The sequence below is a fragment of the Pyrgilauda ruficollis genome, unplaced genomic scaffold (assembly GCF_017590135.1).
Source record: "Pyrgilauda ruficollis isolate IOZ18807 unplaced genomic scaffold, ASM1759013v1 scaffold165, whole genome shotgun sequence".
NCBI classification, from domain to species: domain Eukaryota; kingdom Metazoa; phylum Chordata; class Aves; order Passeriformes; family Passeridae; genus Pyrgilauda; species Pyrgilauda ruficollis.
In genome coordinates this window covers 2,194,771-2,219,560 of record NW_024515320.1, presented here as the reverse complement: position 1 = coordinate 2,219,560, position 24,790 = coordinate 2,194,771, and the positions used below count along the sequence as shown (strand labels likewise).

Here is a 24,790-nt window from a genome sequence, read left to right as displayed (position 1 = left end):
GGCAGCACCTGGTGCTTTCAAATCAGGGAACAGATGAGTCACCACCCCAGGAGCTGTTGCAGAGGTAAGCAGGGGATTCACACCTTTAATGTGCAGTTCTGCAGCATTAGGAGTAAGGAGGGGTTCCCACCGTGCTCCAGCAAGAGATGGATTTACAGGTGTGTCCTGGAGGGGCTTAAAATTGGCTGGTCAGAGAAAATCTCCAAGTGGGAGATTCCCATCTGCAGCAAGTGCCAGTGTTGGGAGAGCAGTAAAGGCTGGAGGAGATGGATTGGTTACACCTGAGGGAATTCAGCACGTCAGGGAACAGAAGTGGGTCTGAGTGTGGCCGCACTGTATCTGGGAGCACAGTGTGGTCCTCAGCTATGGGGCATAACCAGGGCAACCAGGAAATCTCTGGCTCTGAAAACACCTTGGAAATGGGATACTCGTGGAGTGAAAGAGCTGATCAGGTCCTTGACTGGTGAGCCAGGACATACCTGCACGTTCTGTCCTTGTGATACTGAGGCCAGCCCTGGGGGCCTCTGGATCTGCTTCTGGTGTCCACAGCCAAAGGAGAATCAAAATAAAAGTAAACCATTTTAATGGTCATGACTCAAGGTGTGGAATCCTGCCCATTGTTGGCCTTATTCAGGAGACTGAGGAGTGTCTGCTGCCTTGTCTGCTGGTAGCGGCCTGGAGGAAGGATTGTTAATCGGGAAGGTCTGTTTAATTAGACAGGGCAGGACTCTGTGGCTTGGAAGCTGGACTAATTCAGCCTGGTAGAGGAGCATATTTTTAATAACGTGTCTAATTAACTGTACAGCAGATCACCCAGGGGTGGAGTTGATTCACTATTGCTCAAATCTGTAGATCAAAGATGCCTGATTTCTCATAAACTGGTTTTGACCCCCAGGGCTCTTCCCTCTGGCTAATGCTCCTCCATCTCCAGCCATCCCAGGCATGTTCTGGCCAGGCAGTCTGGGTGACACCCTCTGCCATGGGCAGGGACACCTTCCACTAGCCCAGGTTGCTCCAAGTCCTGTCCACCCTGGCCTTGAATACTTCAAGTGGAAGGCTGGAGATAGCCTGGACACAAGTTGCTGATCTGGGTTATCCTTCTGTCATCTTCCAACCACATGGATCTTGGCCACTACGGAATCACTGGCACTTACCCTGTGCTGCTCCTGGTCCCTCCCCATGGGCACAAACTGGGGCTGGGGCTTTCCATGCTGGGAATTTTAACAGCAGTACTGGCTGCTTCCTTCTGAAAATTCACCCTTGTGTGAATAACTGCAGGGAAATCCTTGCACCAGGGCTGGGCAGGGCTGGAGCAGATGTTCCCCCCTCAGCCGTGTGACCTCGGGATCAATGGAGCTGGGAACTGGCCTTTGTTCCCCTGTCCTCGTGGCTGCTGCTGGCCAGGACAGCCAGACCTGCTGCCAGCAGCTCCTGGCCAGGGGCTTTGGGACCTGCTGCCCTCCGGGGTGGGTCAGTGCCTGCTGCTTCCCTGCCCTGTAGCCCAGAGGGGGTAAAGCTGTTTTGTTCATGTGTGTTTGGGGGTGCTCAGGGTGGTGTTTTTCAGGGTCTGATGTTTCTCTGCTCTGCAGGGAGCAGAAACATCTTTTTTTTGGGGGGGCTGGCCAAAGCAAGTGCTTCCCTCAGCACTGAGTGGGAATTTGCCAGCCTTGTGCCATCCCTGTAGGGAATGCTGGGGGAGCTCTGCTTCTGAGCACCACCTGCTCAGCTCCATCCCAGGGGCTACCTCGCAGTACCCACCTCGCTGGTGGTGGCAGAACTCTTTGGGTGTCCCCTCCTGTCACCTGTGTTTCTGTAGTGCAGCGTTTTGCTTTGGGAGCTTTGTCGCAAGAGTGACCTTGAGCAAATCCATGATATCTGCAGGCAAAAAAGTTACCAGGGATGAAAGGCACCAGAGGTCTGATGGTCTTGCTTCACACCCTCCCAGCTGCTCTGTGCTGGAAGCCAGCTGGCCCTGCAGAGCCATCACAGCTGACTCCTGCAGGGATGCTCCCCCGACCCCCACCTCTCCCATCGCTCCATGGCTTCTTTCCCAGGCTCCCGGGTGCAGGGCTTTGCTGCCCCTGGGATCACTCCCAGTCTGGGGACATCATGGCATGGGGACAGTGAGTGTGTGCAGCTGAGGCTTGGCACTGCCATGTTGTGATGCAGGGAGTATTATAATGTGTGCCGTGCTTGGAGTGGGACAGCTTAAAGGTTTCACCAAGTTCCTTGATTCAGAGAATCCCAGGATGGTTTGGATTGGATGGAATGTTAAAGCACATCTCATTCCATTCCCTTGCCATGGGAAGGGACACCAGAACTACATTAAGAGTTAATTATTTTCTCTGAGCAAAATAAACAAAGGCTCAGCCAAGGGATTTTTATCCATCTATAAATCCTGGGAAGTGTGAGAGGGTGGAGGGGGCCAGCAGCCCAGAGCATCCCACTGGTCCTAGCGCCTCTGTTCTCCAGGCAGGATAAATCAGGAGACACAGAGGAGTGCTGCATCCCCTGCAGGAGGGAGGGGTGCTGCTCATGGATCAAGGAGGTGTTTCTCACCCCATGGACATGTTTTCACTGCCTAGGCTGCTGCAGTGCCATGGGGTGCAGACATAGAGTCCCAGAATGGTTTGGGTTGGAAGGGACCTTAAAGGTCCTTCAGTCCCACCCCCTGCTGTGGGCAGAGACACCTTCCACTGTCCCAGGGTGCTCCAAGCCCTGTCCACTCCTGTCCTCCAGTGGCGTGGACACTTCCAGGGATCCAGGGGCAGCCACAGCTTCTCTGGGCACGCTGTGCTAGGGCCTCCCCACCCTCACAGGGAAGAATTTCTTTTCAATATCTAATTAAATCAATCCTGCTGGCAGGGCTGGGACTGGCTGTACCCCCTTCTCTGCATACCAAGCACATGGGGTTTGGGGAGCCTTGTCCTGTGCCTTTGGGGCTGTGTTATGGCAAGAGGCACCTCCTGTAGGCCTGGCAGCCCTGGCAGCCCCAGGCTGGGCTCACCTTGTCAGCACCCTGCCATGGGCAAAGTGACCAGAGGGTGACATCTGGGCTGTGGTGACGCTGCAGCTTCTGGGTTCTCCTCAGCTCATCAGTGTTTTTGGGACATGCTGTGGTGCCAGTGATGCCCACACAGGGAGCTGAGTGCAGCCTCCTGCTCTGCCTGGTCCTGAGTACATCAGTGTGGCCACTCAGCCGAAGCTGCACACGTTCCTCCCACAAATTCCCTGTGCAGCCCCGTGCTCCAGCATCACTGACAGTAGTGCAGGGTGCTGGGGGTTCCCATGGCTTGGCCACCATGGCTGGCTCAGGCCATTAGACAGCAGCAGCAGGACCTGCAGGATGCTCCCAGGGGCTCCATGTCCTAGAAGCAGGGGAGAGGATGGGGGTGCTGAGGTGCCAGAGAACTGAGTGTGGTGCTAGGAAATGGGAGGAGTGTCCTCTTTTTTTTACTGCTCCCTGAGATTTGGGTGCATCCCTGGGTACTCAAGCACATCCCACAGGTCACAGTCTCTCCCTGAGCAGTGGATGGGGCATCAGCCCTGGAGAGATCCCTTCCATCACACTTGTGGGGTTCAGGGATCACCAGGAGTGCAGCAGCAAGGGGAGGATAAACTTGCTGCTCCCTCATGTGTTCTTTTCCTGCAGACATTGATTTATAAAGGCTGTTTCATGCTGAGTAGGGAATTTGGGGGATGGGGCATTCACTGGACAGCACTTTTCACCTGATTTCCCATGTCAAGGCTGATAAGAGGTAATGCCTCGGTCACCCTGTAAACTAAATTTTGGAAGTGTGGTACTTTTATGAGGCTCAGGAAGCAAACACTAAATTCTGCAAAGCTGTTAGAGGTTGTCTGGGAATCCTTTGCATCCTCAGAAGATGCAGGGATGCTCTCTCTTGGCAGAGTGGGGCGGGAGCAGCAATGCAACTGGGGAATCCTTCCAGGGTCCCCAGGATGCATCCATGCAGAGAGTCCTGGAGGTTTGGGGTGCCAGGGAGAGGTTGCAGACACAGCCTGGCTCAAGGACACGTCACAGCAGGAGCTGCAGGTGCTGGCTGTGTCTCTGGGCACAGGCAGTATCAGCTCCTGCAGTGTCACTTCAGCGTCCTGTGCTGGCAGGCCCCAGTGGTGCTGATGGTGGCAAGGGGACAGGGTGCTCCAGGCTCACTGATCCACAGCCTGTTCCAGCCTGGCACTGCCAGGGGCTCTGTGCCTCACTTCCACTGGCAGCCTCCTCTCCTCCTGGCACAGGTGTGGCATTTACCCACAGTGAGAAAAGGCAGTGAAAGACAGACCTTGCACAGTGGCCGTGGTCTGTCCTTCCCCACCTCGGCTCCTGCCCGTAGGACACTCCCGATGGCCTGTCCTTGCTGTCCTGTGTCTGTGCAACTGGGGGTGGCCCCAGCCATGCAGAGGAGCCACAGGTTCCTGGCTACATCTGATACCTCTGCTGCCTTATCCTCAAAGCTTGTTTGGGGTGGGGGGTCCATTGCTGCACATCCACAAAGCACTTGAGATGCAGAGCAAGAAGGTTCCAGTGCAGCCTGGAGGGTGTGAACCACCTGGAGTTTGTCCTGCAGAGCTCTCAGCACTGGATCTGCCCTCCCTGATGCTCGTTCTGCTGTCCTCTATCCGGGCTAAATCCCTGGTCATCTCTCTGGTTTTCCTGCTAGTGTGTTGGCTGAGTTGTCTGGGTGACTGTGGCTTTCACAGAGCTGTTGGGCTGTTTCTCCTCCCAAGGATCTGGTGATCCTTGAATGATCAAGGATCAATCCTCCCAGGATTTGGTGATCATTCCTGGAGGACCAGGATGGATTCTGCAGCAGTGCTTGCAGAGCCACCATGGCCTCTCTGCAGGCAGCACTTGGTGCTTTAGGATCCTCCTGGTCCAGGAGGGGTTTGCTGAGCAGCTGGATGTGTCTACATCACTTGGCAGCAAGTCATTGAGGCACTGGGACTTCATCCCAGAGCCCAAGCTGCCCCAGTTTTGTGGTGGAGATGGGGTTGAACGCAGACCCCCGAGATCATTTCCACCAGCCCTATGGGATGCTACAAAATCATTCTCCATCCTAGGAGTGCCCTGTCCCTGCTTGGTGCCTGGCACAAGGTGTTGGAAGGGGAGAGGGCAGCTCTTGGTCCTGAGCTGTCCTTGCCCACAGGTCTGTAGGGCTCTGCTGACCACACCACGTTGCTGCTGGAGAGCAAATGGTTGTTCTGGGGCTGATGTGGCCATCAAGAAACAACTCCAGAATTGTTGTCCTGATCCACCGCCTCACAGCCCTTGCTCTTGGGTGGGGCAGGGTGGGCAGCTGCCCAGGGCAGTGGGATGCTGGTGGCCAGGGGTCTCAGGTGTGCCTGTCTCTGGCATCTCCTGGGTGCTGCAGGTCCCCAGAGCTGCCACGGCTGCTCATCCTGGCTGTGCCCTTGTTTTGGTTGGGGTGTCTGTGTTTGCTGCCTTCACACTTGGGCATCCCCATGGACTTGCCTTTCCACAGCTCTAATTGTATTTGATTTTGGTGTATTTAAAGTTTCAGTTTTTTCCCTCCTTTCGTCTCCTGGCAGTCAGTTTTTTCATTGATACATCCTTTTGCAACTGTCTGCATCTTAGAGCTGCTAATTCGCTGCTGCCAACTTCCCCTGGGTTTAATTTATACAATATGTTTATTTTTACTGCAATTTTTTCCTTTTATTCCAAGCCAAGATAATTTTGAACTCAAGACGCCTTCTTTTATGATCGCAGATTTATGAGATTTTGGCTAAGCCGCCATAAGCTGTAATTACTCTTCATTGTTTTTGTTTACATTTCCCCCCTGATCAATTTTTGCTAATAATCCCTTTCAACTTGTGGAAATTGCCCTTTTTCCACCTCCGGGTGTGTTTCTTTTGATGCATGCAAAAATCCCTTCCCACAGCCGTGGAACCGGATTAGGGCTGTCTGTACCTGCCGAGTGCTCGTCCTCTGCTCACGGGTGAGCTCTGCTCACATCCATTGTTCTCTGAAGGAAACAAGGCTCCACAAGCCCTGGGGTCTCCAGGACTCTGTCCCAGTGGCAGCCTGGACCTTGGCATGTTTTCTCCTCCAGCTCCAAGAGCTGCACAGCTGGTTCACAAGCTGCTGCCACCTTGTCCAGGCTGGCCTGTAGAGCTGCAGGTGCATCCCAGAGTGGACATTCCCCACTCCTGTCCCTCGTCCTCCAGCTCCTTGCTGCAGCACCTGTGGGTGATGTCAGAGGGGATTCTCTCTCCTTGTGTGCCCGCAGCCCATCTCCTGCCTGCTCCAGAGCTGCTTTTTCCAGGAAGGCAGATGCTGGATGGATGGATCGATGGATGGATGGATGGATGGATGGATGGATGGATGGATGGATGATGGATGGATGGATGATGGATGGATGGATGATGGATGGATGGATGATGGATGGATGGGTGAATGGATGGATGGGTGGATGGATGGATGGATGGATGATGGATGGATGATGGATAGATGCATGCATGATGGATGGATGGATGGATGGATGGATGAATGGATGGGAAGGAGGGAGGGAGGGAGGGACGGAGGGAGGGAAAGGGGGATGCCGCACATCCCTTGCCCAAGCAGGACCACTAGCACTGTGGCACCCACCAGTAGAGCATCCCTCAGTTCCCCCACTGCTTTTGAGGGTGAATGAGTGTGTAAGAGGAGAGAAGGGAAGCCCTCTCCATGGTGAGGTGTTGAAGATGAGGTTTTCCCAAGGAAGGAAACACTGGCCTCTCACTAAAAATTCCCACCATCTGCAGCTGCTGGCTCCTCTGGCACTTTATCTGCCATGGTGGGGTTGGAGGAGATGCAGAAAAGGTGGAGATAGAAAAGGATGGCAGTGGGGAGATGCTTTGGCCTTGGGAGGGACTGGAGGGAAGCCAAGCTCCTTGAAGGAGTTTTGGGCTTTCCTGCATCTGTCCTGGGGAGAAGCTTACTCTAGCCAGGAGCCTGAGCTGAAGCCCCCTGCTGCCCAGAGGGTCCCTTCCATGCTTGACAAAAGGCAGCAGCTCCTCCCAAGCCATTCCTGCTTGGAACTGCCAACCAGAAGCATGTTCCCAGCTTGTCAGTAACAACAGGCAAAAGTAGCAATGTCAGGTCGATCCACAGAGCAAATGTGTGACAGAGGGCATCCTTGCTCACCCCATGCTTGGGTTTGGGGGGGGGGGGGGGGCCGGGGGAGGTTGGGCCGGGGGGGGGGGGTGCACGAGGCAGCTTGGCTCTGCATGACACTAGCAGTGCCAGAGGGGCAGGAGCATCCACAGGCTCTGGTGTTTGGGTGCCCTGGTTCATGTGGCACAAGCCCAGAGGCATTTGATGCTTGCTGTTTGCTGGGGAACCCTCCTGCTGGGTCCCTGGTGCAGGTGTAGCCTGGTGCCTGTAGCGCTGCCTGTCCATGCCTGTCCCTGTCTGTCCCTGCACTGCCATCCCCTCCCCACAGCCATCCTGGGCTCTGACATGCACTTCTTGCAGGGGGTGGCTGGAGTCAGGGATATTTGGAGCAGCTGGATGGGCTGCAGGCAGGGGCTGGCTCCAGGTGTGGGGACAGCAGTGCTGGCAGAGCTGTGGGCATCCCTCTGCTCTGGGATGCCTCTGCAGAGACACGGTCACAGAGGAAGTTGGCCAGGTCAGTCTGAGAAGCTTGGCTGCATCAGGGACTCATCCTGCTCTTTAATTCTTCTTCCCTGGCCCTGCTTCCTGCTTCCCCCCACTGGTGGCTCTGGGTGGCCCAGGCAGGGCTGTGGGGCACAGCTGTGTGTCACTGCAGGACAGTGGGGCTTTTGCTGCATCTTTGGCTGCTTGGAGATAACATCTTTCCCTGTAAATGTTATTATCCTGTATATGTTTGGGCCAGGGGGAGAGGGAGGTCACCATCTGTGTTTTCCAATAAAAGCAAATTAAAATTGAAGCCCATTAAGGATAGCTCAGTTGGGATTCTGAGCAGGACTCTGGAGCCTGCTGGGAGTGAGTTGCTTGCAGCCCGTGCCACCAAGCAGGGTGACAAAACCTCATTTAGTATCAGCAGTGCTGGGAGGTGGCACTGGCTGTGCTCACTGTCCCCACTGTGGGTGGGGGTTGCCCCAAGGAAAAGAGGGACAGAGCTGGCCACAAAGCCATGCCCTGGGTTTGTGTCACCCCTCCTGGTCCCCTCCATGCTCATCACATCAGATGATGGGCAGGGGTTAGTGAGGAAAGGGATGATGTTGTCCAAGAGCCAAGCATGTGCTCCTTACCCAGTGATGCTCTGCAGCCTCCAGGCTTCCTGCTGCATCCCAGATGTCCTGAGGTCACCTCGCCCCTGTGCCTGGGGACACAGGACAGTGGGTTTGGGAATACAGGATGCTGTGTCTAGGATACAGGAGAGTGGCTGTGGGTATCAGAGGGGACTGGGCAGTGCTGCCCTGCACCCTGGGCATTACACCCTGTACCAGTGGCTGCAGGGCACGGTGGTGGGAGCAGATTATGTTATACAGCAGCTCTCTGCCAGGATGCTGCAGCCAGGAGCTGCACATGGCACCTGCTCCTGCACACCGGTGACAGTGGCTACGTGTTTGGGCACTAGTGGTGTCACGAGTGTCCGTCCCCCATGGGGTGGCTGTGCCACACTCAGCTGGACCAGGGCACTGCCTGATGGTTTCTTTGGGGCACCTCTAGGAGCTTCTGGGCATGGGACTCCAACCTCCCAGAGCACCCCTGTGTCCATCCCCAAGAGAGGAAGAGAGACCTGGAGGGTCTCAGAGGGAGCATGACCCGGTTCCATCCTCTTGGAAAAAGGCTTACTGGGGAATTCAGTCTCTGCTGGGCCTGGATCAGACTGGATGCAACAGTTTGCCCTGGTACTCCCTCCCTCAGGGTATCTCACAGCCAATGGTGTCAGTGCCACCACGGAGAGCCATCAGCAGTGACAGTAGCAGTGGCTGTTAAATGCCTTCATCTGTGTCTTCTGTGTGGCTCCTGCATTCCCAGCAGCAGCAGGAGGGCCTCTGCTTGCTGGCATTTGGCATCTGCATTGTCTCCTCCCAGCAGCCTGCCCTCGCCTGAACTCAGACCACCTACAAGTCCCAGCTCCTTTTGGGACAGATGCTGCCAGTGGGTTGCTGGTGCTGCTGGAGCAGCTTCCCAGAGAGCTCTGGTGGGCTTTTCCTGTTGCTGCTGACCTGTGAAGCAGCTGGTGTGGGGAAATTGGGACAGACAGGATGCATCTGCAGCCATGAGTGGGATAATGTGGAAGCTGGAAGGAGAGTGGTCCTGCCTCACATCCAGCCTCACCTGCTTCTTCAGCAGAGACTGAGAGGTCACAAAATCAGAATTCCTTTCTGAGACCTGGAGCTCTCATTCTCCTCCCAGCCAGGCAGGTGAGAGGGACAATCCTGGATTGGTCAGTTGAGTGCTTGGAAAGCAGGACATGTGCTGGGGTGACCTGCAGGACCCCATGGGCTGTTGAGTTTGGCTTCTCCTTGCTTTGAGCTTTCCAGCAGTGGAGCACCCTGCAGGGCAGTGCTTGCACAGCCAGCCCTTCATAGGGAGAGGAGGAGCTGGGAAGAGGGTCTGGAAGCTGCTGGATTTGGGCCGTGGCCGTGCTCAGCCCTGGCTCCTGGCTCACCCAGTGGCATTGCCATGGTCCCTGTGGCCAGGTGCAGCTCTGCTCCAAGCCCAGCTTTCCGTATTTTCTGGTCTAGCAAGGCTGGGAGCTAAAGATCAGTGGTTTCTTTCAGCACAGCAATATCAGCCCTGGGTTTGGTTCCCTGAGAATGGTCCAGACAAGGTGTGGGCAGTCAGAGTAAGGGAGGGATTTTGGTGGGAATGGGAAAGCATAGCCCAGCTCATGGCATTTCCCTCATGGAAATGCAGGGGGAGTTTCACCTGGGATTGCTGAAATGCTGTGCCAAGGGCAGGGCATTGGGACCATCCCCTTGTTTGACACCATTCCTGACCCCTAGTGTTGCAAGCAGCTGAGCACCACCCAGTAACTGGGTGAGAGTGACCCAGCAGGTTCTGTTGAGCCCCACCAGCTTCCATCCCCTGCTCCCCTGCTGGCTCTGGGGCTGGCTCCTGTCTCACAGGGCTTGCAGGGGCTGTGACTGATGTCCTTGGGAGCTGAGGAGCCAGGAAGGCTCCATGACTCCCCCAAAGTGAGGATATCTTTCCCCTGCCAGTGCTGTGTGGTGTCTTTGGGCTCAGCTCTCCCTGCTCCGTGGACTATCAGCCTGGATCCTGCTTGGCAGGTCAGAGGCACTCTGTGCGATGGAGATGATGGACATCATCCTAATTCTTAGGTCTCTGTGTCTTGGCTAGACCTAATTTTTCAGGGACAGGCATTGAATGACCAGGTACCTCAGTGCTGGGTTCCCAGCACTGGGACCACCAGCATGATCTGCTGTGGCTGACCTCGGGGTGCCCTTTGGGGCTCCGGGAGCGGGGTGTGTCGGGGTCCCCATCCCAGCTCAGTCAGCCTCCTCTTTTCGCTCCCCATCAATCACTGTCCCTCCTGGAGTGTGAGTGGATCCCTGAGTGAAGTATCCCAAGTATCCCGTAGCCGCCGCTCACAATGCAGGGAGCTGTTCCCGCGCCAGGGCTCGGCCGGGGGGGGATTGGGTTTCAGCTTGTTCCGCTGGCCCCCGGCCAGGCAAAGCAAAGCTCAGGGCTGCAGGGAAGGGCCACTGGGTTTGCTCGGCCCCTCTCAGCTCACGCTGGCAAAAATATCATAATCAGGCTCCAGTAAAGCACAGGAGGCAGAGAGGGGCCTTTCAACTTGGGGAAGGGTAGAGATCTGTGGTGAGGGCTCCTCGGGCGGGGACAGACGGGTTTCTCATTAGCCACCCCCTGCCCCGGGATGTGGTGGCTGTGCCTGAGGCCAGGATGGGTACATGGTTCCAGAAGCACATGTTCCTGCATGGAGGAGTTCATCCTGACCTGTGGTGTCTCCAATGCAGATCCTGGTCTTGCTCCACTTGGCTGGGCTCTAACACTGTGTGTCCCTCCAGCCTGGAGCTGATGAGGTGTTTTAGGTGGGCTTCCAGGTCATGTAAGGCACATGGTGGCAAGGAATGATCTCCCACTGTCTCTCCCTTAGGATGGCTTTGCTCCCAACCCATCAGAGCAGGCTGGAAGCTTCTTGCCTGCTTTGCACATGCAGCACTGGCCACAACTGGTGTGGTCATAGGTTCGCAAGAAGCTTGCTCCCTGTGTTGATAATATTGGACCAGGGTTACAATCCTGGCAAGTGTCCTACCCTGAGAGAGGAGCTTTCGTGAGGAGTGAAAGGGGAAGGGAAAAAGTTGTGGGTGGAAAAATGAGGGTGGAGGCTCCAGCTATCTGTGGGGCTATTTATTTGTCCAGCTGTTTCTTTATCTGGATGAGCTTGGAGCCTGTGAATGTGAAGCATTTGCCAGGACTTCTCAGAAACTCAGGTCCGGATACTCCAAATTGGTCTGAATTGGCAAAACTCCATGCAAGTTATTTTTCCGGATGGAGAGAAGTGTGTCTGTAACATGCACAGCTCCTCTGTTAATCCCTTTCTCCTCCAGCCTCTGCTACTGTCCCTTGGTCCTGTCACCCTTCATCCCCACTCCTGGCCAGCCCGTCCTGCTACCTGCAGGACCCATCATGATCCCAGACTTGTCCCCCCCTTCCAGTTCTGTCCACCAGTCTCATTCCTGATCTGGCCGGATGGGGAAAGCTGGTGCAGCTGAGAACCCCACACTCATCTCACTTGTGGCTGCGTGGAAGCACAGAAACCCCCACCCAGTATTGTCACAGCAGATCCTCTGCACGACGCTGTCCTAGCGTGGCTTTGAGCATCTGGAAGTGGTGGGGTGGGGGTGATGAAGTGACTGGAGATGCAAAGTGTCCCTCCAGAGCCACAGTGTGCCCTCGGAGCAGGCAGCAGTGCCAGGGACAGCCCCCAGTGCTGGGGGAAGCTGCTCAGAGAAAACATCTTCAAAGTGCAAAGCAGGGACCCTGGTCTCCGAGTGTCCCGTGGGGAGCAGTGCGGTTCCCAGTGGGAAGCGGGCCAGAGCTGCGTCTGCTGGTGTGGAGGAGCTGCAGATTTATTTATAATGCTGTGGGCAGCATGTGAAGCTGCAGATAAACACACGGGAGGGGAGAACAGAAGCAACAACACTGAGGAGACGCTGCTGTGGAGGGAGTGCTGCCCTGAGCTGCAGCTATCGCAGCCACCAGAGGTGGGCCAGGGGCCAAGCTCCCACTCCTGCCACTCCCACATGGCTTTGCTCCGTGTCCTGGGTGCCACGGGGATTTTTATGGGGCTGCCAAGGCATCAGCCTCTCACCCTGTCGTCTGGTGCTGCCAAGCCAGCAGGATGGCACCATGAAAATGGCTGTGCCAATGAGTGAAGTTGCCAAGGTGGTGGTCAAAGCATTAACAGTTGGACGTGGGGTTGTCCATCCTGCAGTTGGTCTGTTTTTTGTCCCCAGCACAGGACCTGGTCCTGTTATGTGCCCATGTGCTTGTATGAGCAGGGGGCAGCCCCAGGTAGGACCAGGGAAGCTGCTGGGGGAGATATGGCCATGACAGCCCACCATGGGTCACCATGGGCACAGAAGTGGCAGGGGCAGAGGGCAGCCCAGTGGAAATGCAGGTGGAGGAGCTGATGGGTTGCCATGCCTTGGGGCTTATCACACTTTGTGTGGAGCTCACGCCTGTGGCAGAATTTTGTCCAAATGATGTCCCTGGACCTTGAGTCACCTGTCACTCAGAAGTGTCCTTGAGCATCTGGAACAGGTTGCCCAGAGAGGTTGCCCAGACTCCCCATCCCTGGAAGTGTCCAAGGCCAGGTTGGACAGGGCTTGGAGCAACCTGGGATAGTGGCAGGTGTCCCTACCCATGGCAGGAGGTGGAATGAGATGAGCTTTAAGGTCCCATTGAAACCAAATTCCTGTGGGATTCTATGATTCATCCAAGATCCTCAAAGTGCTGCTGATGTCATTGCAAAGCCTCTCTTGGTGATTTTTGAGCAGTCTTGGGATTTCAAAGAGTTCCCAGCTGAATGGAAGTCAGTGAACATTGTCCTAATTTTCAAGAAGGGCAAGAAGAACCCTAGAAATTACAGGCCTGTCAGTTTCACTTCATTGCCTGGTAAAATCAATGGAGAACATTATTTTGAGAAGTATTAAAAACACCCGGAGAACAACGTAGTCATTGGTTGCAGCCAGCACGGCTTCATGAGGGGAAGTCCTACTTATCAAACCTGATTTCCTTCTATGACAGGGTAAACCTATCTGGTTGATCAAGGGAAGCCAGGAGATGGAATCTTTTTTGATTTTGGCAAAGCTTTTGATACTGTTTCTCACAGAATCCTTCTGGACAACCTGTCCAGCCCCCAGCTGGATAAACACATCAGGTGATGGGTGAGAAACTGGCTCACAGGTCAGGCACAACAGGTGACAGTGACTGGGGTGACATCAGACTGGTGACCTGTCACTGCAGGGCTTTGTCATTGCCCTGAGCTCTTCAGCATCCAATGACTTGGACTCAGGACTGAAAGGAATACGAAGCAAGTTCACAGAAGATACAAAACTGGGAGGAGCTGTTGTCTCCCTCAAAGGCAGGGGGGCTCTGCAGAGAGACCTCGACTAAACAGAGGACTCATCACCAACCATGTGAAGTTCAACAAGAGAAAGTGCTGGATTCTTCACCAAGGATGGGGCAACCCTGGATGTGTGGGTGGACTAGGCAACAAGAGGCTGGAGAGCAGCTGCAGGAAGGGACCTGGGGTCCTGGCCAGCTGGATCTGAGTCAGCAGTGCCCTGGCAGCCAGGAAGGCCACCCGTGTCCTGGGGGACATCAGGGACAGCATCGCCAGCCAGGCAAGGGAGGGGATTGTCCCGCTGTGCTCTGCAGTGGGGCAGCCTCACCTCGAGTCCTGGAGCAGATCTGGGCACCACAATATTAAAAAGACATTAAGCAATTAGAGAGCATCCAATCCAAAGGAGGCCATGAGGATGGGGAAGGGTCTGGAGAGAAAGCCATATGAGGAGATGCTGAGGTCACTTGGTCTGTTCAGCCTGGAGGAGAATGGTAGAGACCTCATTGTGCTCTTCAACATCCTCCTGAAGGGCAGCAGAGGAGCAGGTACCGATCTCTTCACTCTGGTGAGCAGTGATAGGACTTGAGGATGTGGCTGGGGCTAGGCTGCATATTAGAAGAAAGTTTTTCGGCCAGAGGTTGGTTGAGCACTGAACAGGCCCCCAGAGCAGTGGTCACAAGCCTGTCTGAGTTCAAGGAGTGTTTTGACGGCACTCTGAGGCACAGGCTGGGGTTGTTGGGGTTCCCTGTACAAGGCCAGGAGTTGGACTCTGTGATCCTTGTGGGTCCCTTCCAGCTCAGCCTGTTCTGTGATTCTATAATTCTAGGTTGGACAGGGCCGGGAGCAACCTGGGACAGTGGAAGGTACCCCTGCCCATGGAGCTGGGTGAGCTTTAAGGTCCCTCCCAAACCAAACCATTCTGTGGTTTTACAGTTCTGATTCACATCGACTTGTGCTGACCCTGCAGGGTCACCGTGCTTCACAGGGACAAGTTATTCCCAATTTTCTATAATTCAGGCACTCTCTGCTCAGTGTAACTCCATCTCCAAAAGGATTTCAGCCTGGGCAGCAGCTTGGTGCAAAAACTGCCCCAGAAGGAGCATGTTGGAGTGTTACAGATGTGTGTGATGGGGACCACAGCCCTGGGACCCCCTGCACTATGAAGAGTGATGAACAGGAGCCTCAAACAGGAACCTGGTTTAGGGAGGAAGAAGAAGGAAGCTGAGTAATTTAGCTGTCTTGGAGATGGATCATTTGCCACCCGTGAGCACCACAAGAAAGAAAGGTTTTGGACTGCAGAGTCTTTGTAGAAGGAAAAGGAAATCCAATAGCTGGCAGCTAAATGGTGTAAATCCAGACTAAAATTAATGGAATATCTGGTGTTTTTTATGGGAAGATAATTTGCCATTGGAAAAACTTGCTTAAAACCTGCAAATTTTTTCTCCTCCTTCTCTCTGGGCCGCCAGAGTGGATGCAGAGTTCCAAGGGGATCCTTCAGATGAGGATAAGGGGGTGGGAGCAGTGGTGTATTGAGCACGACACTTCCACTGCACCGAGTTTTCATTAAATAAAAGGCCTTTAAAAATGCAAAATCCTTCAAAATATGAACTTTATTTGGGGAATTATTTGTAATGACTTAGAATATATCTTTTTTTCCATTTTAGTCACTGCTATTAATGTACTTACTATACACCACTGTCACTGATAGTTAAGATAAAGTAACAAATTCAGGGGGTTTTTAAAGCTTCTTGCTAGCACTGTGTGAAAAATGTTGTTTTCCTTTCAGATCAAACACCACTGGTGTTTTAATGAAAAAGCAAGATCCTCTGATAAAGTAAACATTATTATTGCCTATGTAAACAAATACTCAGTTTAAAAAGAAATTTTGTAAACCTGACCCACAACTTTTCGGGATTAGCTGTTTTCCAGAACTTTTCCTAGTGGGAAAAATTGAAAAGAACTATTTTTTGCTTTTTACTCTTGGAATAAAACCAAATTTTGAAATCCTGGTTTCCTGTGAACTGGAAACCGCTGGCTGGAACCAGGAGTAATGAACAAGCCACAGTCTGAGGAGGATGTGCTGCCAGGAGTAGGTGCAGGGAGCACAGTGCTGCCGAGGCACTTTTTGGGGTGTCAGTGGGGAACGGGAGGTCACATGCATGGAGCAGCTGTCACCTCTGCATCCAGGCCTGGCTCTTCAGTGATGGATCTGCTCAAGGCTGAGCTTTTCTTCCTTTGTTTTTGTTCAATGGAGTGAAAGTGGAGAAGGTGGAGATGCTCTTGGGGGGTTTGTTGGGAGCATGCTTGTTTTTCTGGTGGGAGAAGGACATGGTTACAGCCAGTAACTCTCCATTCCCATTCTGGGACTACCTTTGGCAGTGTCCAGAGCCGTATTGGATGGGGCTTGTAGCAACCTGGGATAGTGGAAGGTTGCTCATGGCAGGAGGGTGGGACTGGATGGTCTTGAAGATCCCTCCCAACCCCAGTCATTGTAAGTGGGACTCTAAGTGTGTATGGGATGCACACTTCCCAGCATCCCTGCAAGCGCAGTTGGCATCACCAGGGCACGTGCTGAAATCAGGGGCAGATTCACATTGTCCCTGCATATCAGAGGGAGAGAATTTCCCCTCTGGGCATGACCATGGTCTCAGCACAGAATCACTGGCCATATGCTGCCCTGTGCAGTCTGTCCCACCACACTCCCCTCATGTCCATCCTCGGTGTTTTGAGGCCTTTGGGCAGAATTTCTAAATTGCACTTCCTAAACTCAGGAATATTGTCCTATTTCCTTAAACTGTCAGCTTTTGGTGTGGTGCAGAAAAATCCCTGTATTGCCATGAGCATGTGGCTGCAGACCTGGAGGAACAGAGAGTTACCCAAACTCTGGAAGCCACTCATGGAAGTGTCCAGAAAAGACTTTTGAACACTCCCTGGGAAGTGTTAAAGAAGTGTGTAGATGTGGTGCTTAGAGACATGGTTTAGTGCAGAGCATGGCAGTGCTGCACTAATGGTTGGACTCGATGTTAGATGGCTTTTCAAACCATGATTCCAAGTGTGTGTCCCATTTATTTCTGATGAGGCTGGCTGGCATGTTCACCTGCTCATGTTGGCCCAGAAATTGGGGTACCATAACCTGAGCACCCCTTTTTGTGCCATCAGTGGAGTTGAACGAGCCTACAGCTATTTGGGATGAAAAGAATTCCGGTGTTGGAAGTACCATGAGCTGCAGTAAGGGTGAGGAGGCTTTGCTGTTGCATGGCTTAGGAGGACTTGTCTGTGCTGGTTGGTGGTAGCATCACCTGACCTGTTTCAACCCAAATCACCTGGAAAACCAGCTTTAACAGTGGTTTAATTTTTTACAACTTTTAAGTCCCAAAAGTGCTGTTCCTCCCCACATTCTACTGCATCTCAGAGGATTCTCCCTACTGTGCAAAGTGCTGAGAAAAAAAATATCCTGCTTTTGGCAAAGGAAACTAGAAGGTGATGGAGGTTCCCTGCTCAGGCTGCTCCTCAGCTGCAGGGGTGGAACTAGGCTGGGGGTACCTGGATTTAGGATTGAGAGGAGGAAAATCCAGCTTGGCTGATGGATGGAAGAGTCCCCATTCATAGCAGGAGACATTGCCTGTGCTGGACTCCTTGAGGTCCCACCTCAAATCCTGGGCCAGTTTTGGGCCCCTAATGAAAATTAAGACATTGAGGGGCTGGAGCATTTCCATAGAAGGGGATGGAGCTGGGGAAGGGGCTGGAGCACCAGGAGAGGCTGAGGGAGCTGGCAGGGGAGAAACCTGGAGAAAAAGAGGTTCAGGGGTGACCTTCTGGCTCTGCAGAACTCCTGACAGGCGGGGACAGGCAGGTGGGGGTTGGGCTTTGCTTCCATGGAGCAAGAGACAGAACAAGAGGAAACAGCATCAAGCTGTGCCAGGGAAGGTTTAGGTTGGATATTAGGGAAAATCCCTTCATGGGAAGGATGGTCAGTCATTGGCCCAGGGCAGTGGTGAAATCACCATCCCTGGAGACATTAAAAAAATGTGTGGATGTGGCACTTGTGAACATGGTTTAATGATGAACATGGTTTTGGTGCTGGGCTGATGGTTGCACTTGATGATCTTGGAGATCAGTTCCAACCTTGACATTCTTTGATTCCATGATTCTGCATGGGGGCCAGGGAGCTGTGGGCAGTGGGTGGGGAGCAGGTGGGTGGAGGGAGCAGTACCTGTGTCCTCTGGCTGAGATGTGGCCAAAAGGCTCAGTGTGGGATGGGCTCCAGCCCTGCAGCCCTGGGCTAGCTCCTCTCCACCTTTTTCCCTGTCTCCATCTTCAGTCCTTTCATCAGCATCCAGTGACTCCTTGTTTCCCCTTCCTTCCACAGAGACACTGATGGACTCCACCACGGCGACAGCAGAGTTGGGCTGGACGGTTCATCCTCCATCAGGGGTAAGGCATCACCTAACAGGGACCTGGAGCTGCTCTGGGGTCTCTTCTGCATGTGAATGTGGCAAGCTTGGCCCAGGAAAAGTCAGGCACTGATGCAAAGTGCCTTGGCCATATGGGAAGAGCACAAAAGGAGGTGACAGTTGAGATTTCCAGGAGTTTTCTAGGAGATGATACTCCAGAAAATACCCCACTGTTGGTGGGATATAGTTCCCACCCCACAGAGTCATGCAGTGTGGAGCTAGAGGAATCATAGTCTTCATAGAGCTGGCATACGGCCACCTAAAAATGAGGGGAGGAAGAAACAATATGCCAAGGCCACCGTCATTTGTCCCCAGTGTCTCACTTGTTATTCCATTGTCTGTCACTTGTAGCAGGATGAGGGCATTAGGCTCAGGTCCTGAAAGGACTGGCATCCCATGGAGAGATGTTTGCTGGTTCAGCAGAACTATCTGTCTTCTTTACCAGGGCCAGGTGTACCCTGAAACACTTCAGAGAACCACACTGATGAAACTCCTTTAAAGAAGAGCTTGGGCAAGGCAGTGCATCAGGTTCTTCCCCCAGAGGGTGCTGGGCACTGCCCAGGCTCCCCAGGGAATGGTCCCAGCCCCAAGCCTTCCAGAGCTCCAGGAGCATTTGGACAATGTTCCCAGGCATGCTCAGGGTGGGATTGCTGGGGTCCTGGGCAGGGTCAGGAGTTGCACTCAATGATCCTTGTGGGTCCTTTCCAACTCAGAACATTCTGTGACTCTGTGATTTCTGCACCCTTCCTCTCATGGGAGAAACCCAGAGTGGAGCCACCTCTGTGTCCATGTGGGGCATCAAGGTGCTTCAGAGCATCCTGCCCACCTCTGGTGGTAACCAGGGGCAGCCACAGTGTCCAACCCCCCCAGACCTCCTCCCTTACACTTGGGTGGCCCAATCCAGCCTGGCCAAAGCCTGGAGATGCTTCCCAAGCCCGTGCGTGGCAGTGGTGGCTCGGGCTCTGTCCTGCCTTCCATCCACCCTCTGCAGGGGCTGGATGAAGACGTTTCTGTGGACCTCACCCCCAGGCTGACAGCATGCCCCCGATCTGAGCCGACTTGGCAGAAGAAAAGAAAGAGGCGAGAAAAGCCTTGTCTGGGGAGATTAAACCGAGCCGGAGCAGCGAGGCCGCGGTGCCGCGCCAGGCACAGGCGCTGCCGGCCGGGCCCATCACCATGATAAAGGGCAGAGCTGCCCCAGCCCCGCCAGTGCCCGCCGAGGGGGATGACGGGCACACAATGCAGGGGAGAAGAGGTCAAGTCTTTTTCTCTCCTGGCCCAGCCTGTCTTGTTTGCGGTGTTTCCATATGTGAAGCACGCCCTGCTCCTGCTCCCCAGCCCGGCCATAATGAGGCCGGGGCCTGCTGGAAGCCGTCTCCCCGGGTTATTGTGCTGCTGCCTTCTTTTGAGCTCCCGGCATGTTAATTAGAGAGCCAAGAGAAAGGGAGAGGCTTCTAATTAAGCGTCGAGGAAGCACAGGGGCTGGTGCACAGGGGTGACTTTCTCTCCCATCTGGGAAAAGGGAAGTCTGGAGCCAGCCGCTCGCTGCGGCAGGGATGTGGGAGGATGCTGGGGGTCCCAAGCCTGGCCCCCAGGGTGCTCCCAGGTCCCCCATCAGGGTGGAGATGCCCATCTGGACAGTGCAATGCAGTCCCAGCGGTTGGTGGGATCGTCTCCTGTCTCCACCTCTGGACAGGGCCCTCAGAGGGGATATAGGCACATCATGTCCTGCTCTGTGCTCATCATGGGTGACAATTCTGTGGTGCCTTCATGGCCTCATGTCTATGGGCAGGACAAGGCAGTGCATCCCACTCAGAGGTGGCTGGCCAGGTTGGATACAGCCAGCATCACCTGGAAGACAGAAGCTGCCATGTTCTCCTTTTTGGGGATTTTTAGAGACCCCAAAGCCCAAACAGTTGCTTTATGTCTGGCTCTGAAGCTCTTGTGCCATTCATATATGTACCCAAGCCCTGCCTCCAGCATCTCCTGTTCATCCCAAGTCCTGAAGACCCTCATTCCACCATGTGCTGCTCCTGCCTGACCAAGGCTGAGCTCCCTGGGCTCATGTCCTTACCCTCCCTGGGGGCTGGGCAGGTGTGGTGGGGGGTCCCTTGGTTTTGGTAGCTGCCAAGGTAGGTGTCTGGAATGGTCCAGGTGAGGGAGAGCCACACCAGAGGCAGGGCAAGGGAGGGAATTGCTTCTGCATGCCTTGTCCTTGATTCCCTCGCTCCCCTCCCAACCAGTGCCCTGAAGAGCAGGGAGATCCTGCAATTTTCCACTAACACACCAAATTTATTTCTGGGAAACAAAGCAAATGCTACGGCTGTGTTTTGCGAGGATGCACTTCTTGTCCCCCAGCCCTGGCAGCAGATTTACAGCTACTGCCAATCTGAAGTGGTTGGAGCTGTTGGGGATCTTCCCTGACAGCCTTCTGTTGGGCTGTGAGCCTTGATGTGCGAGGAGCAATCTGTCTCCCATCTCCCGAGCCTCTCCCCCCAGTCCTGGGTGCCCTTGTGAGGCCATTTACAACCTCAGGGGCTGGTGCTGTGCTCCTGCAGGATTTTCTCTGGATTTGGTCCTGGCACTGGTGCTGGATCTGGGCTGTGCTGCTGCCCTGGCCTGGGTGTTGTGATCCTGCATCCAGGGCAGGGTTGTGCTTGGGGTGTAACATCCATGAGAAACAGCTTGGCTTCCACTTCAGCAGTTTTATGAACAAATTCAGAAGGAGCAGTTCCAGCTGGCTGCGACTGTGTCACACGCCAGCAGGATTCTGGTCCCTGTTGCCAGCATCACACAGGTGCCCTGGGTGGGGATGGGACTGCGGGGAGGTGCTTTGCACTCCAGCAGGGTCTGGGCAGGAGGAGATGCTCTGTGAGCTGAGGGTTCTCCTCCCACAAAGACCCTTCCCTGTTGGTGCTCCCCACAGAGGAGCAGTGGCCAGTTACAGGCTGCAGCTCATGCCCTGCATCTCCCTCTCTGAAATGTCCCCATCCTACACAGATTGGAGGCAACCAGCACTGGAGGATTTGGGAACAAACAGCCTGGGAAAAGGGCAGAGAGCTGGAGAAGGCCAGAGGATGTCACAGCAGTCTTGAGCTCTGTGGGGACCCAAGGGGACAGCTGGAACTGTATCAAGGGGGTTTAGACTGGATGTTAGGAAGAGGTTCTCCCCCCAGAGAGTGCTGGGCACTGCCCAGGCTCCCCAGGGAATGGGCACACCCCCAAGGCTGCCAGAACTCCAGGAGTGTTTGGACACTACTCTCAAGTACAGCATGGGATTGTTGGGGTGACTGTACAGGGCCACAAGGTTGACTTGATGATCCTTGTGACTCCTTCCAGCTCAGGATGTTCTCTGTAACTCTACAGAGCTCCCTCCAGAGCTGGCAGAGTCAGTCAGCTGGGGAGAGCTGGGCAGAGCTTCCCATGGGGAAACCTGTCAGCTCTGAGCTGTCTTGCTGAGAAGGATGTTGCTGTCATGGCACAGCTTGCAGGCATGTCTGCATCCCATAGATCAGTTCAGGACAGGTGGGGTTGGAACCTGAGCACACCTGCTGGAGGAGTCCCATAGCATTTTACCATCGAAGGGGCAAGGATGAGGGTTCCAGTGGGACTTGCCCAGCACCTCCTTTTTGGGAGCACAGCAGGATTGGCTGTGGTCCCATCCTGCCCCTGGGAAGAGGCACTGGCTGCAGCCAGGCAGGAGGTTTTGTGGCTTATGAGGAAGCAGGTCCTGTTTGCCATGTCTGTAACCATAGTGGCGCTGGTGGGAATCCTTGTGCTAAAGGCACTGTGTTCTTTTGCCAGAGGCACAGCAATGCAGCCATAGACACAGTCCCTGTTAAAACCATTTCTGCAGAGCAGTGGCCTTGCTGTCCTGCCAGCAGCAGAGAGGCTTGACCCTGAATCCACACATGGAGCATGGTGCTCGTGGCAGCAAGGTGGCTCCAAGGGGCCCCTTTGTCTGCACAGGGGACATGGTGTGGGTCAAACCCTGCCCAGGCAGGTACAGGGCATCTGCAGGGGGTGCTGGGAGGAGGTGCTGGGCACTCTGGGACAGCTTGTGGGATGGGGTGGGCACAGAGAGGGGCAGCTGGGGCTGGCAGAGCCTACATGGCACAGAGTGGGGATGGGAAGAGGTGAGGAGGGTGGGGAGCGCCCGTTCAGAGCAGCCCCTTGACTGTGTGTGTCCTGCCCACAGTGGGAAGAGGTGAGTGGGTACGATGAGAACATGAACACGATCCGCACCTACCAGGTGTGCAACGTCTTTGAATCCAGCCAGAACAACTGGCTCCGGACCAAGTACATCCGCAGGCGAGGAGCACACCGCATCCATGTGGAGATGAAATTTTCTGTCCGGGACTGCAGCAGCATCCCAAATGTCCCAGGCTCCTGTAAGGAGACTTTTAACCTGTACTATTTCGAGTCAGACTTTGACTCGGCCACCAAGACTTTTCCTAACTGGATGGAGAATCCTTGGATGAAGGTGGACACAATTGCTGCTGACGAGAGCTTCTCACAGGTAGACTTAGGTGGACGGGTGATGAAGATCAACACTGAGGTGCGCAGTTTTGGGCCTGTCTCCAAGAATGGTTTCTACCTGGCCTTCCAGGACTACGGGGGCTGCATGTCCCTGATTGCCGTCCGTGTCTTCTACCGCAAATGTCCCCGTGTGATCCAGAACGGGGCCGTCTTCCAAGAAACCCTGTCGGGAGCAGAGAGCACCTCGCTGGTGGCAGCCAGGGGCACATGCATTGCCAATGCCGAGGAGGTGGACGTGCCCATCAAGCTGTACTGCAATGGTGATGGCGAGTGGCTGGTGCCCATCGGCCGCTGCATGTGCCGGGCCGGCTATGAGTCGGTGGAGAACGGGACCGTCTGCAGAGGTAACCACGGGCTCACCTCTGCTGGGGGGCACTCGGGGTTTGCATCTGGGATCTGCATGAACTGTCTGGGAGGGATCTCCTTGGGCAGGGGTGGCAGAGGGGCATGTGTGGAGGCTGACTCCTTCCCCAGCTCCTCACTTCCTGCCCCAGGCTCATCCGTCCATTATAGAGGTTGTACATGACCTCCAGGTCCCCAGAGCCACTGGGTTCAGGGCTGGCACATGTTGCTGGTGCCATCCATGCTCTTCAGGGTTTGGAGGCACACACGTGTGGTGCATGTCACCAATCTGTAGTTGCCTCCCAAAGTACTGGGGCTGTTATGCTGTTGGTTTTGCTGTGTGCTTTGGCATGGGCTGAATCTCTTGTTGTATGAGGGGAATGCAGGGTACCAAAAGGGTGCAGTGAGAGGGAACAAGTTGTCTACAGTGTTTTCTTGGTGAGGTGCAAATGGCCCAGGGCAGGACGTGGTCATGGCCTCTTCAGAGCTACCTGGCCCCTGTGATCCCCAACAGCTAGCATTCCTGCCCTATGTTCTGCCTCTATAGATGTTCTCCTCCCGCTGTAGATGTTCAAAGCAGAGTCTGTGAGTGCCTGCTGAGCTCCGCTGAGCACCATGGAGCCTGCCTGGTCCCAGGCCAGCAAGAGGCTCAGCACCCCACTCCCTGAGCTGATGTCTGTGCCCCTGTCCAGTCATACATGGGCTCGGGAAGGTTGAGAAAGGAGCTCTTGGGATTGCTGGGAGGGAGGTGGGGACCCCAGAGCTGTGTGATGGGCACCTGCAGCTGTGCCAGGCACGGAGCAAACCACAGAGTTTGGCAAACAGGATCCTTTTCCCCTGACCTGGCTGAATGTCTAAATCCCTCTGCGGTTCCAATAGCATCGGCACACTCCAAGGAGAGCCAGGGCTTCTGACATCCTTTATAGACGCGTTGTTTGCCACTGCAGAGCCAAGGGAGGAGCTGTGTCTCCTCTGTTCTGGCTGTGAAGCATTGGCCAGGTAGAACCAAGCATGGGGAAGGTGCTGGTAGTGGGAAACAGACACACTGAAGAAGGCAATGGACAATCTGATTGTGCTCAGTAGGAACTGCAGGCTGTATGGTCCCTTGGAGAGGGTTCCTTGTCTGCTGCTAGTGTCTGGGCTGCTCATGCACCAAAATTCAGGTCCTGGTGTGCTGTGGGGATCATTTAATATCCATTATTTCAGCTACTCCACGCTTAGCCACTGAATGCTTCTTCCCACCGAGCTCGGGCAGATCAAGTGTCTTACAGCCTTAGCAGGGATGGGGATGGGGACAGCAAGGAAGTCCTGCTGGAAACTGAGCCTGGCTAATCCCTTCCTCGAAGGGCAGACGGGGCTTTTACAGCTCCCAAGTGAAGCATCCGTAGCAACACCAGAAACCCCAGTGATTCATGGCAGCTTTTCCGTCTCAGCCTGTTTGTTCCCGGAGCAGACCCAGCCCCGCACAGTGCTTTGCTCTGATGCAGCCGGGGTTTCTTGGGGAGCTCCCCGGTGCCACTGCGGGCCCAGCCAAGGGACAGTCCCCTCGCATACCCCGGGGCTCCCAGGACCCCTCCTGTAGAGCCCTATCCCCGCAGGGCTGGGGGGAGCAGAGCAGGCAGGAGCGGGGGCCGAGGCCTCCGCAGAGCGGAGGAGCGAGAAGGAGGGAGAGGCCGGTCCCCTCTTTGTCTGGGCAGCAGCAGCAGCAGCAGGATTTTGGGAGGTCCAGTACCTCGGCAGCTGTTTCTGCAGCCGGTGCTGGCCGCGCTCCCCGCCCTCATTAATCACGCGGTGGCCGGCAGCCCATCGTCTCCATGGGGCAGCTGGCTGGGGGCTGCCTCCCCTTCCCCTTCTCGTTCCCCTTCCCTTTTTCTTTTTCTTTTCCCT

At 54.7% G+C, this 24,790-nt stretch overlaps 1 protein-coding gene across 3 annotated transcripts in view; it reads left to right on the top strand.

Annotated features, from left to right (window-relative positions):
- The window catches only part of EPHB2 (EPH receptor B2), a 125,092-nt gene that overhangs the window by 21,450 nt on the left and 78,852 nt on the right, over nucleotides 1-24,790 (top strand). For all 3 annotated transcript variants that reach the window (XM_041463450.1, XM_041463449.1, XM_041463451.1), the window contains exons 2-3: nucleotides 17,938-18,002; nucleotides 22,221-22,905. In XM_041463450.1, coding sequence (XP_041319384.1) covers nucleotides 17,938-18,002; nucleotides 22,221-22,905 — 750 coding nt within the window. The remainder of the gene's footprint in view (nucleotides 1-17,937; nucleotides 18,003-22,220; nucleotides 22,906-24,790) is intronic.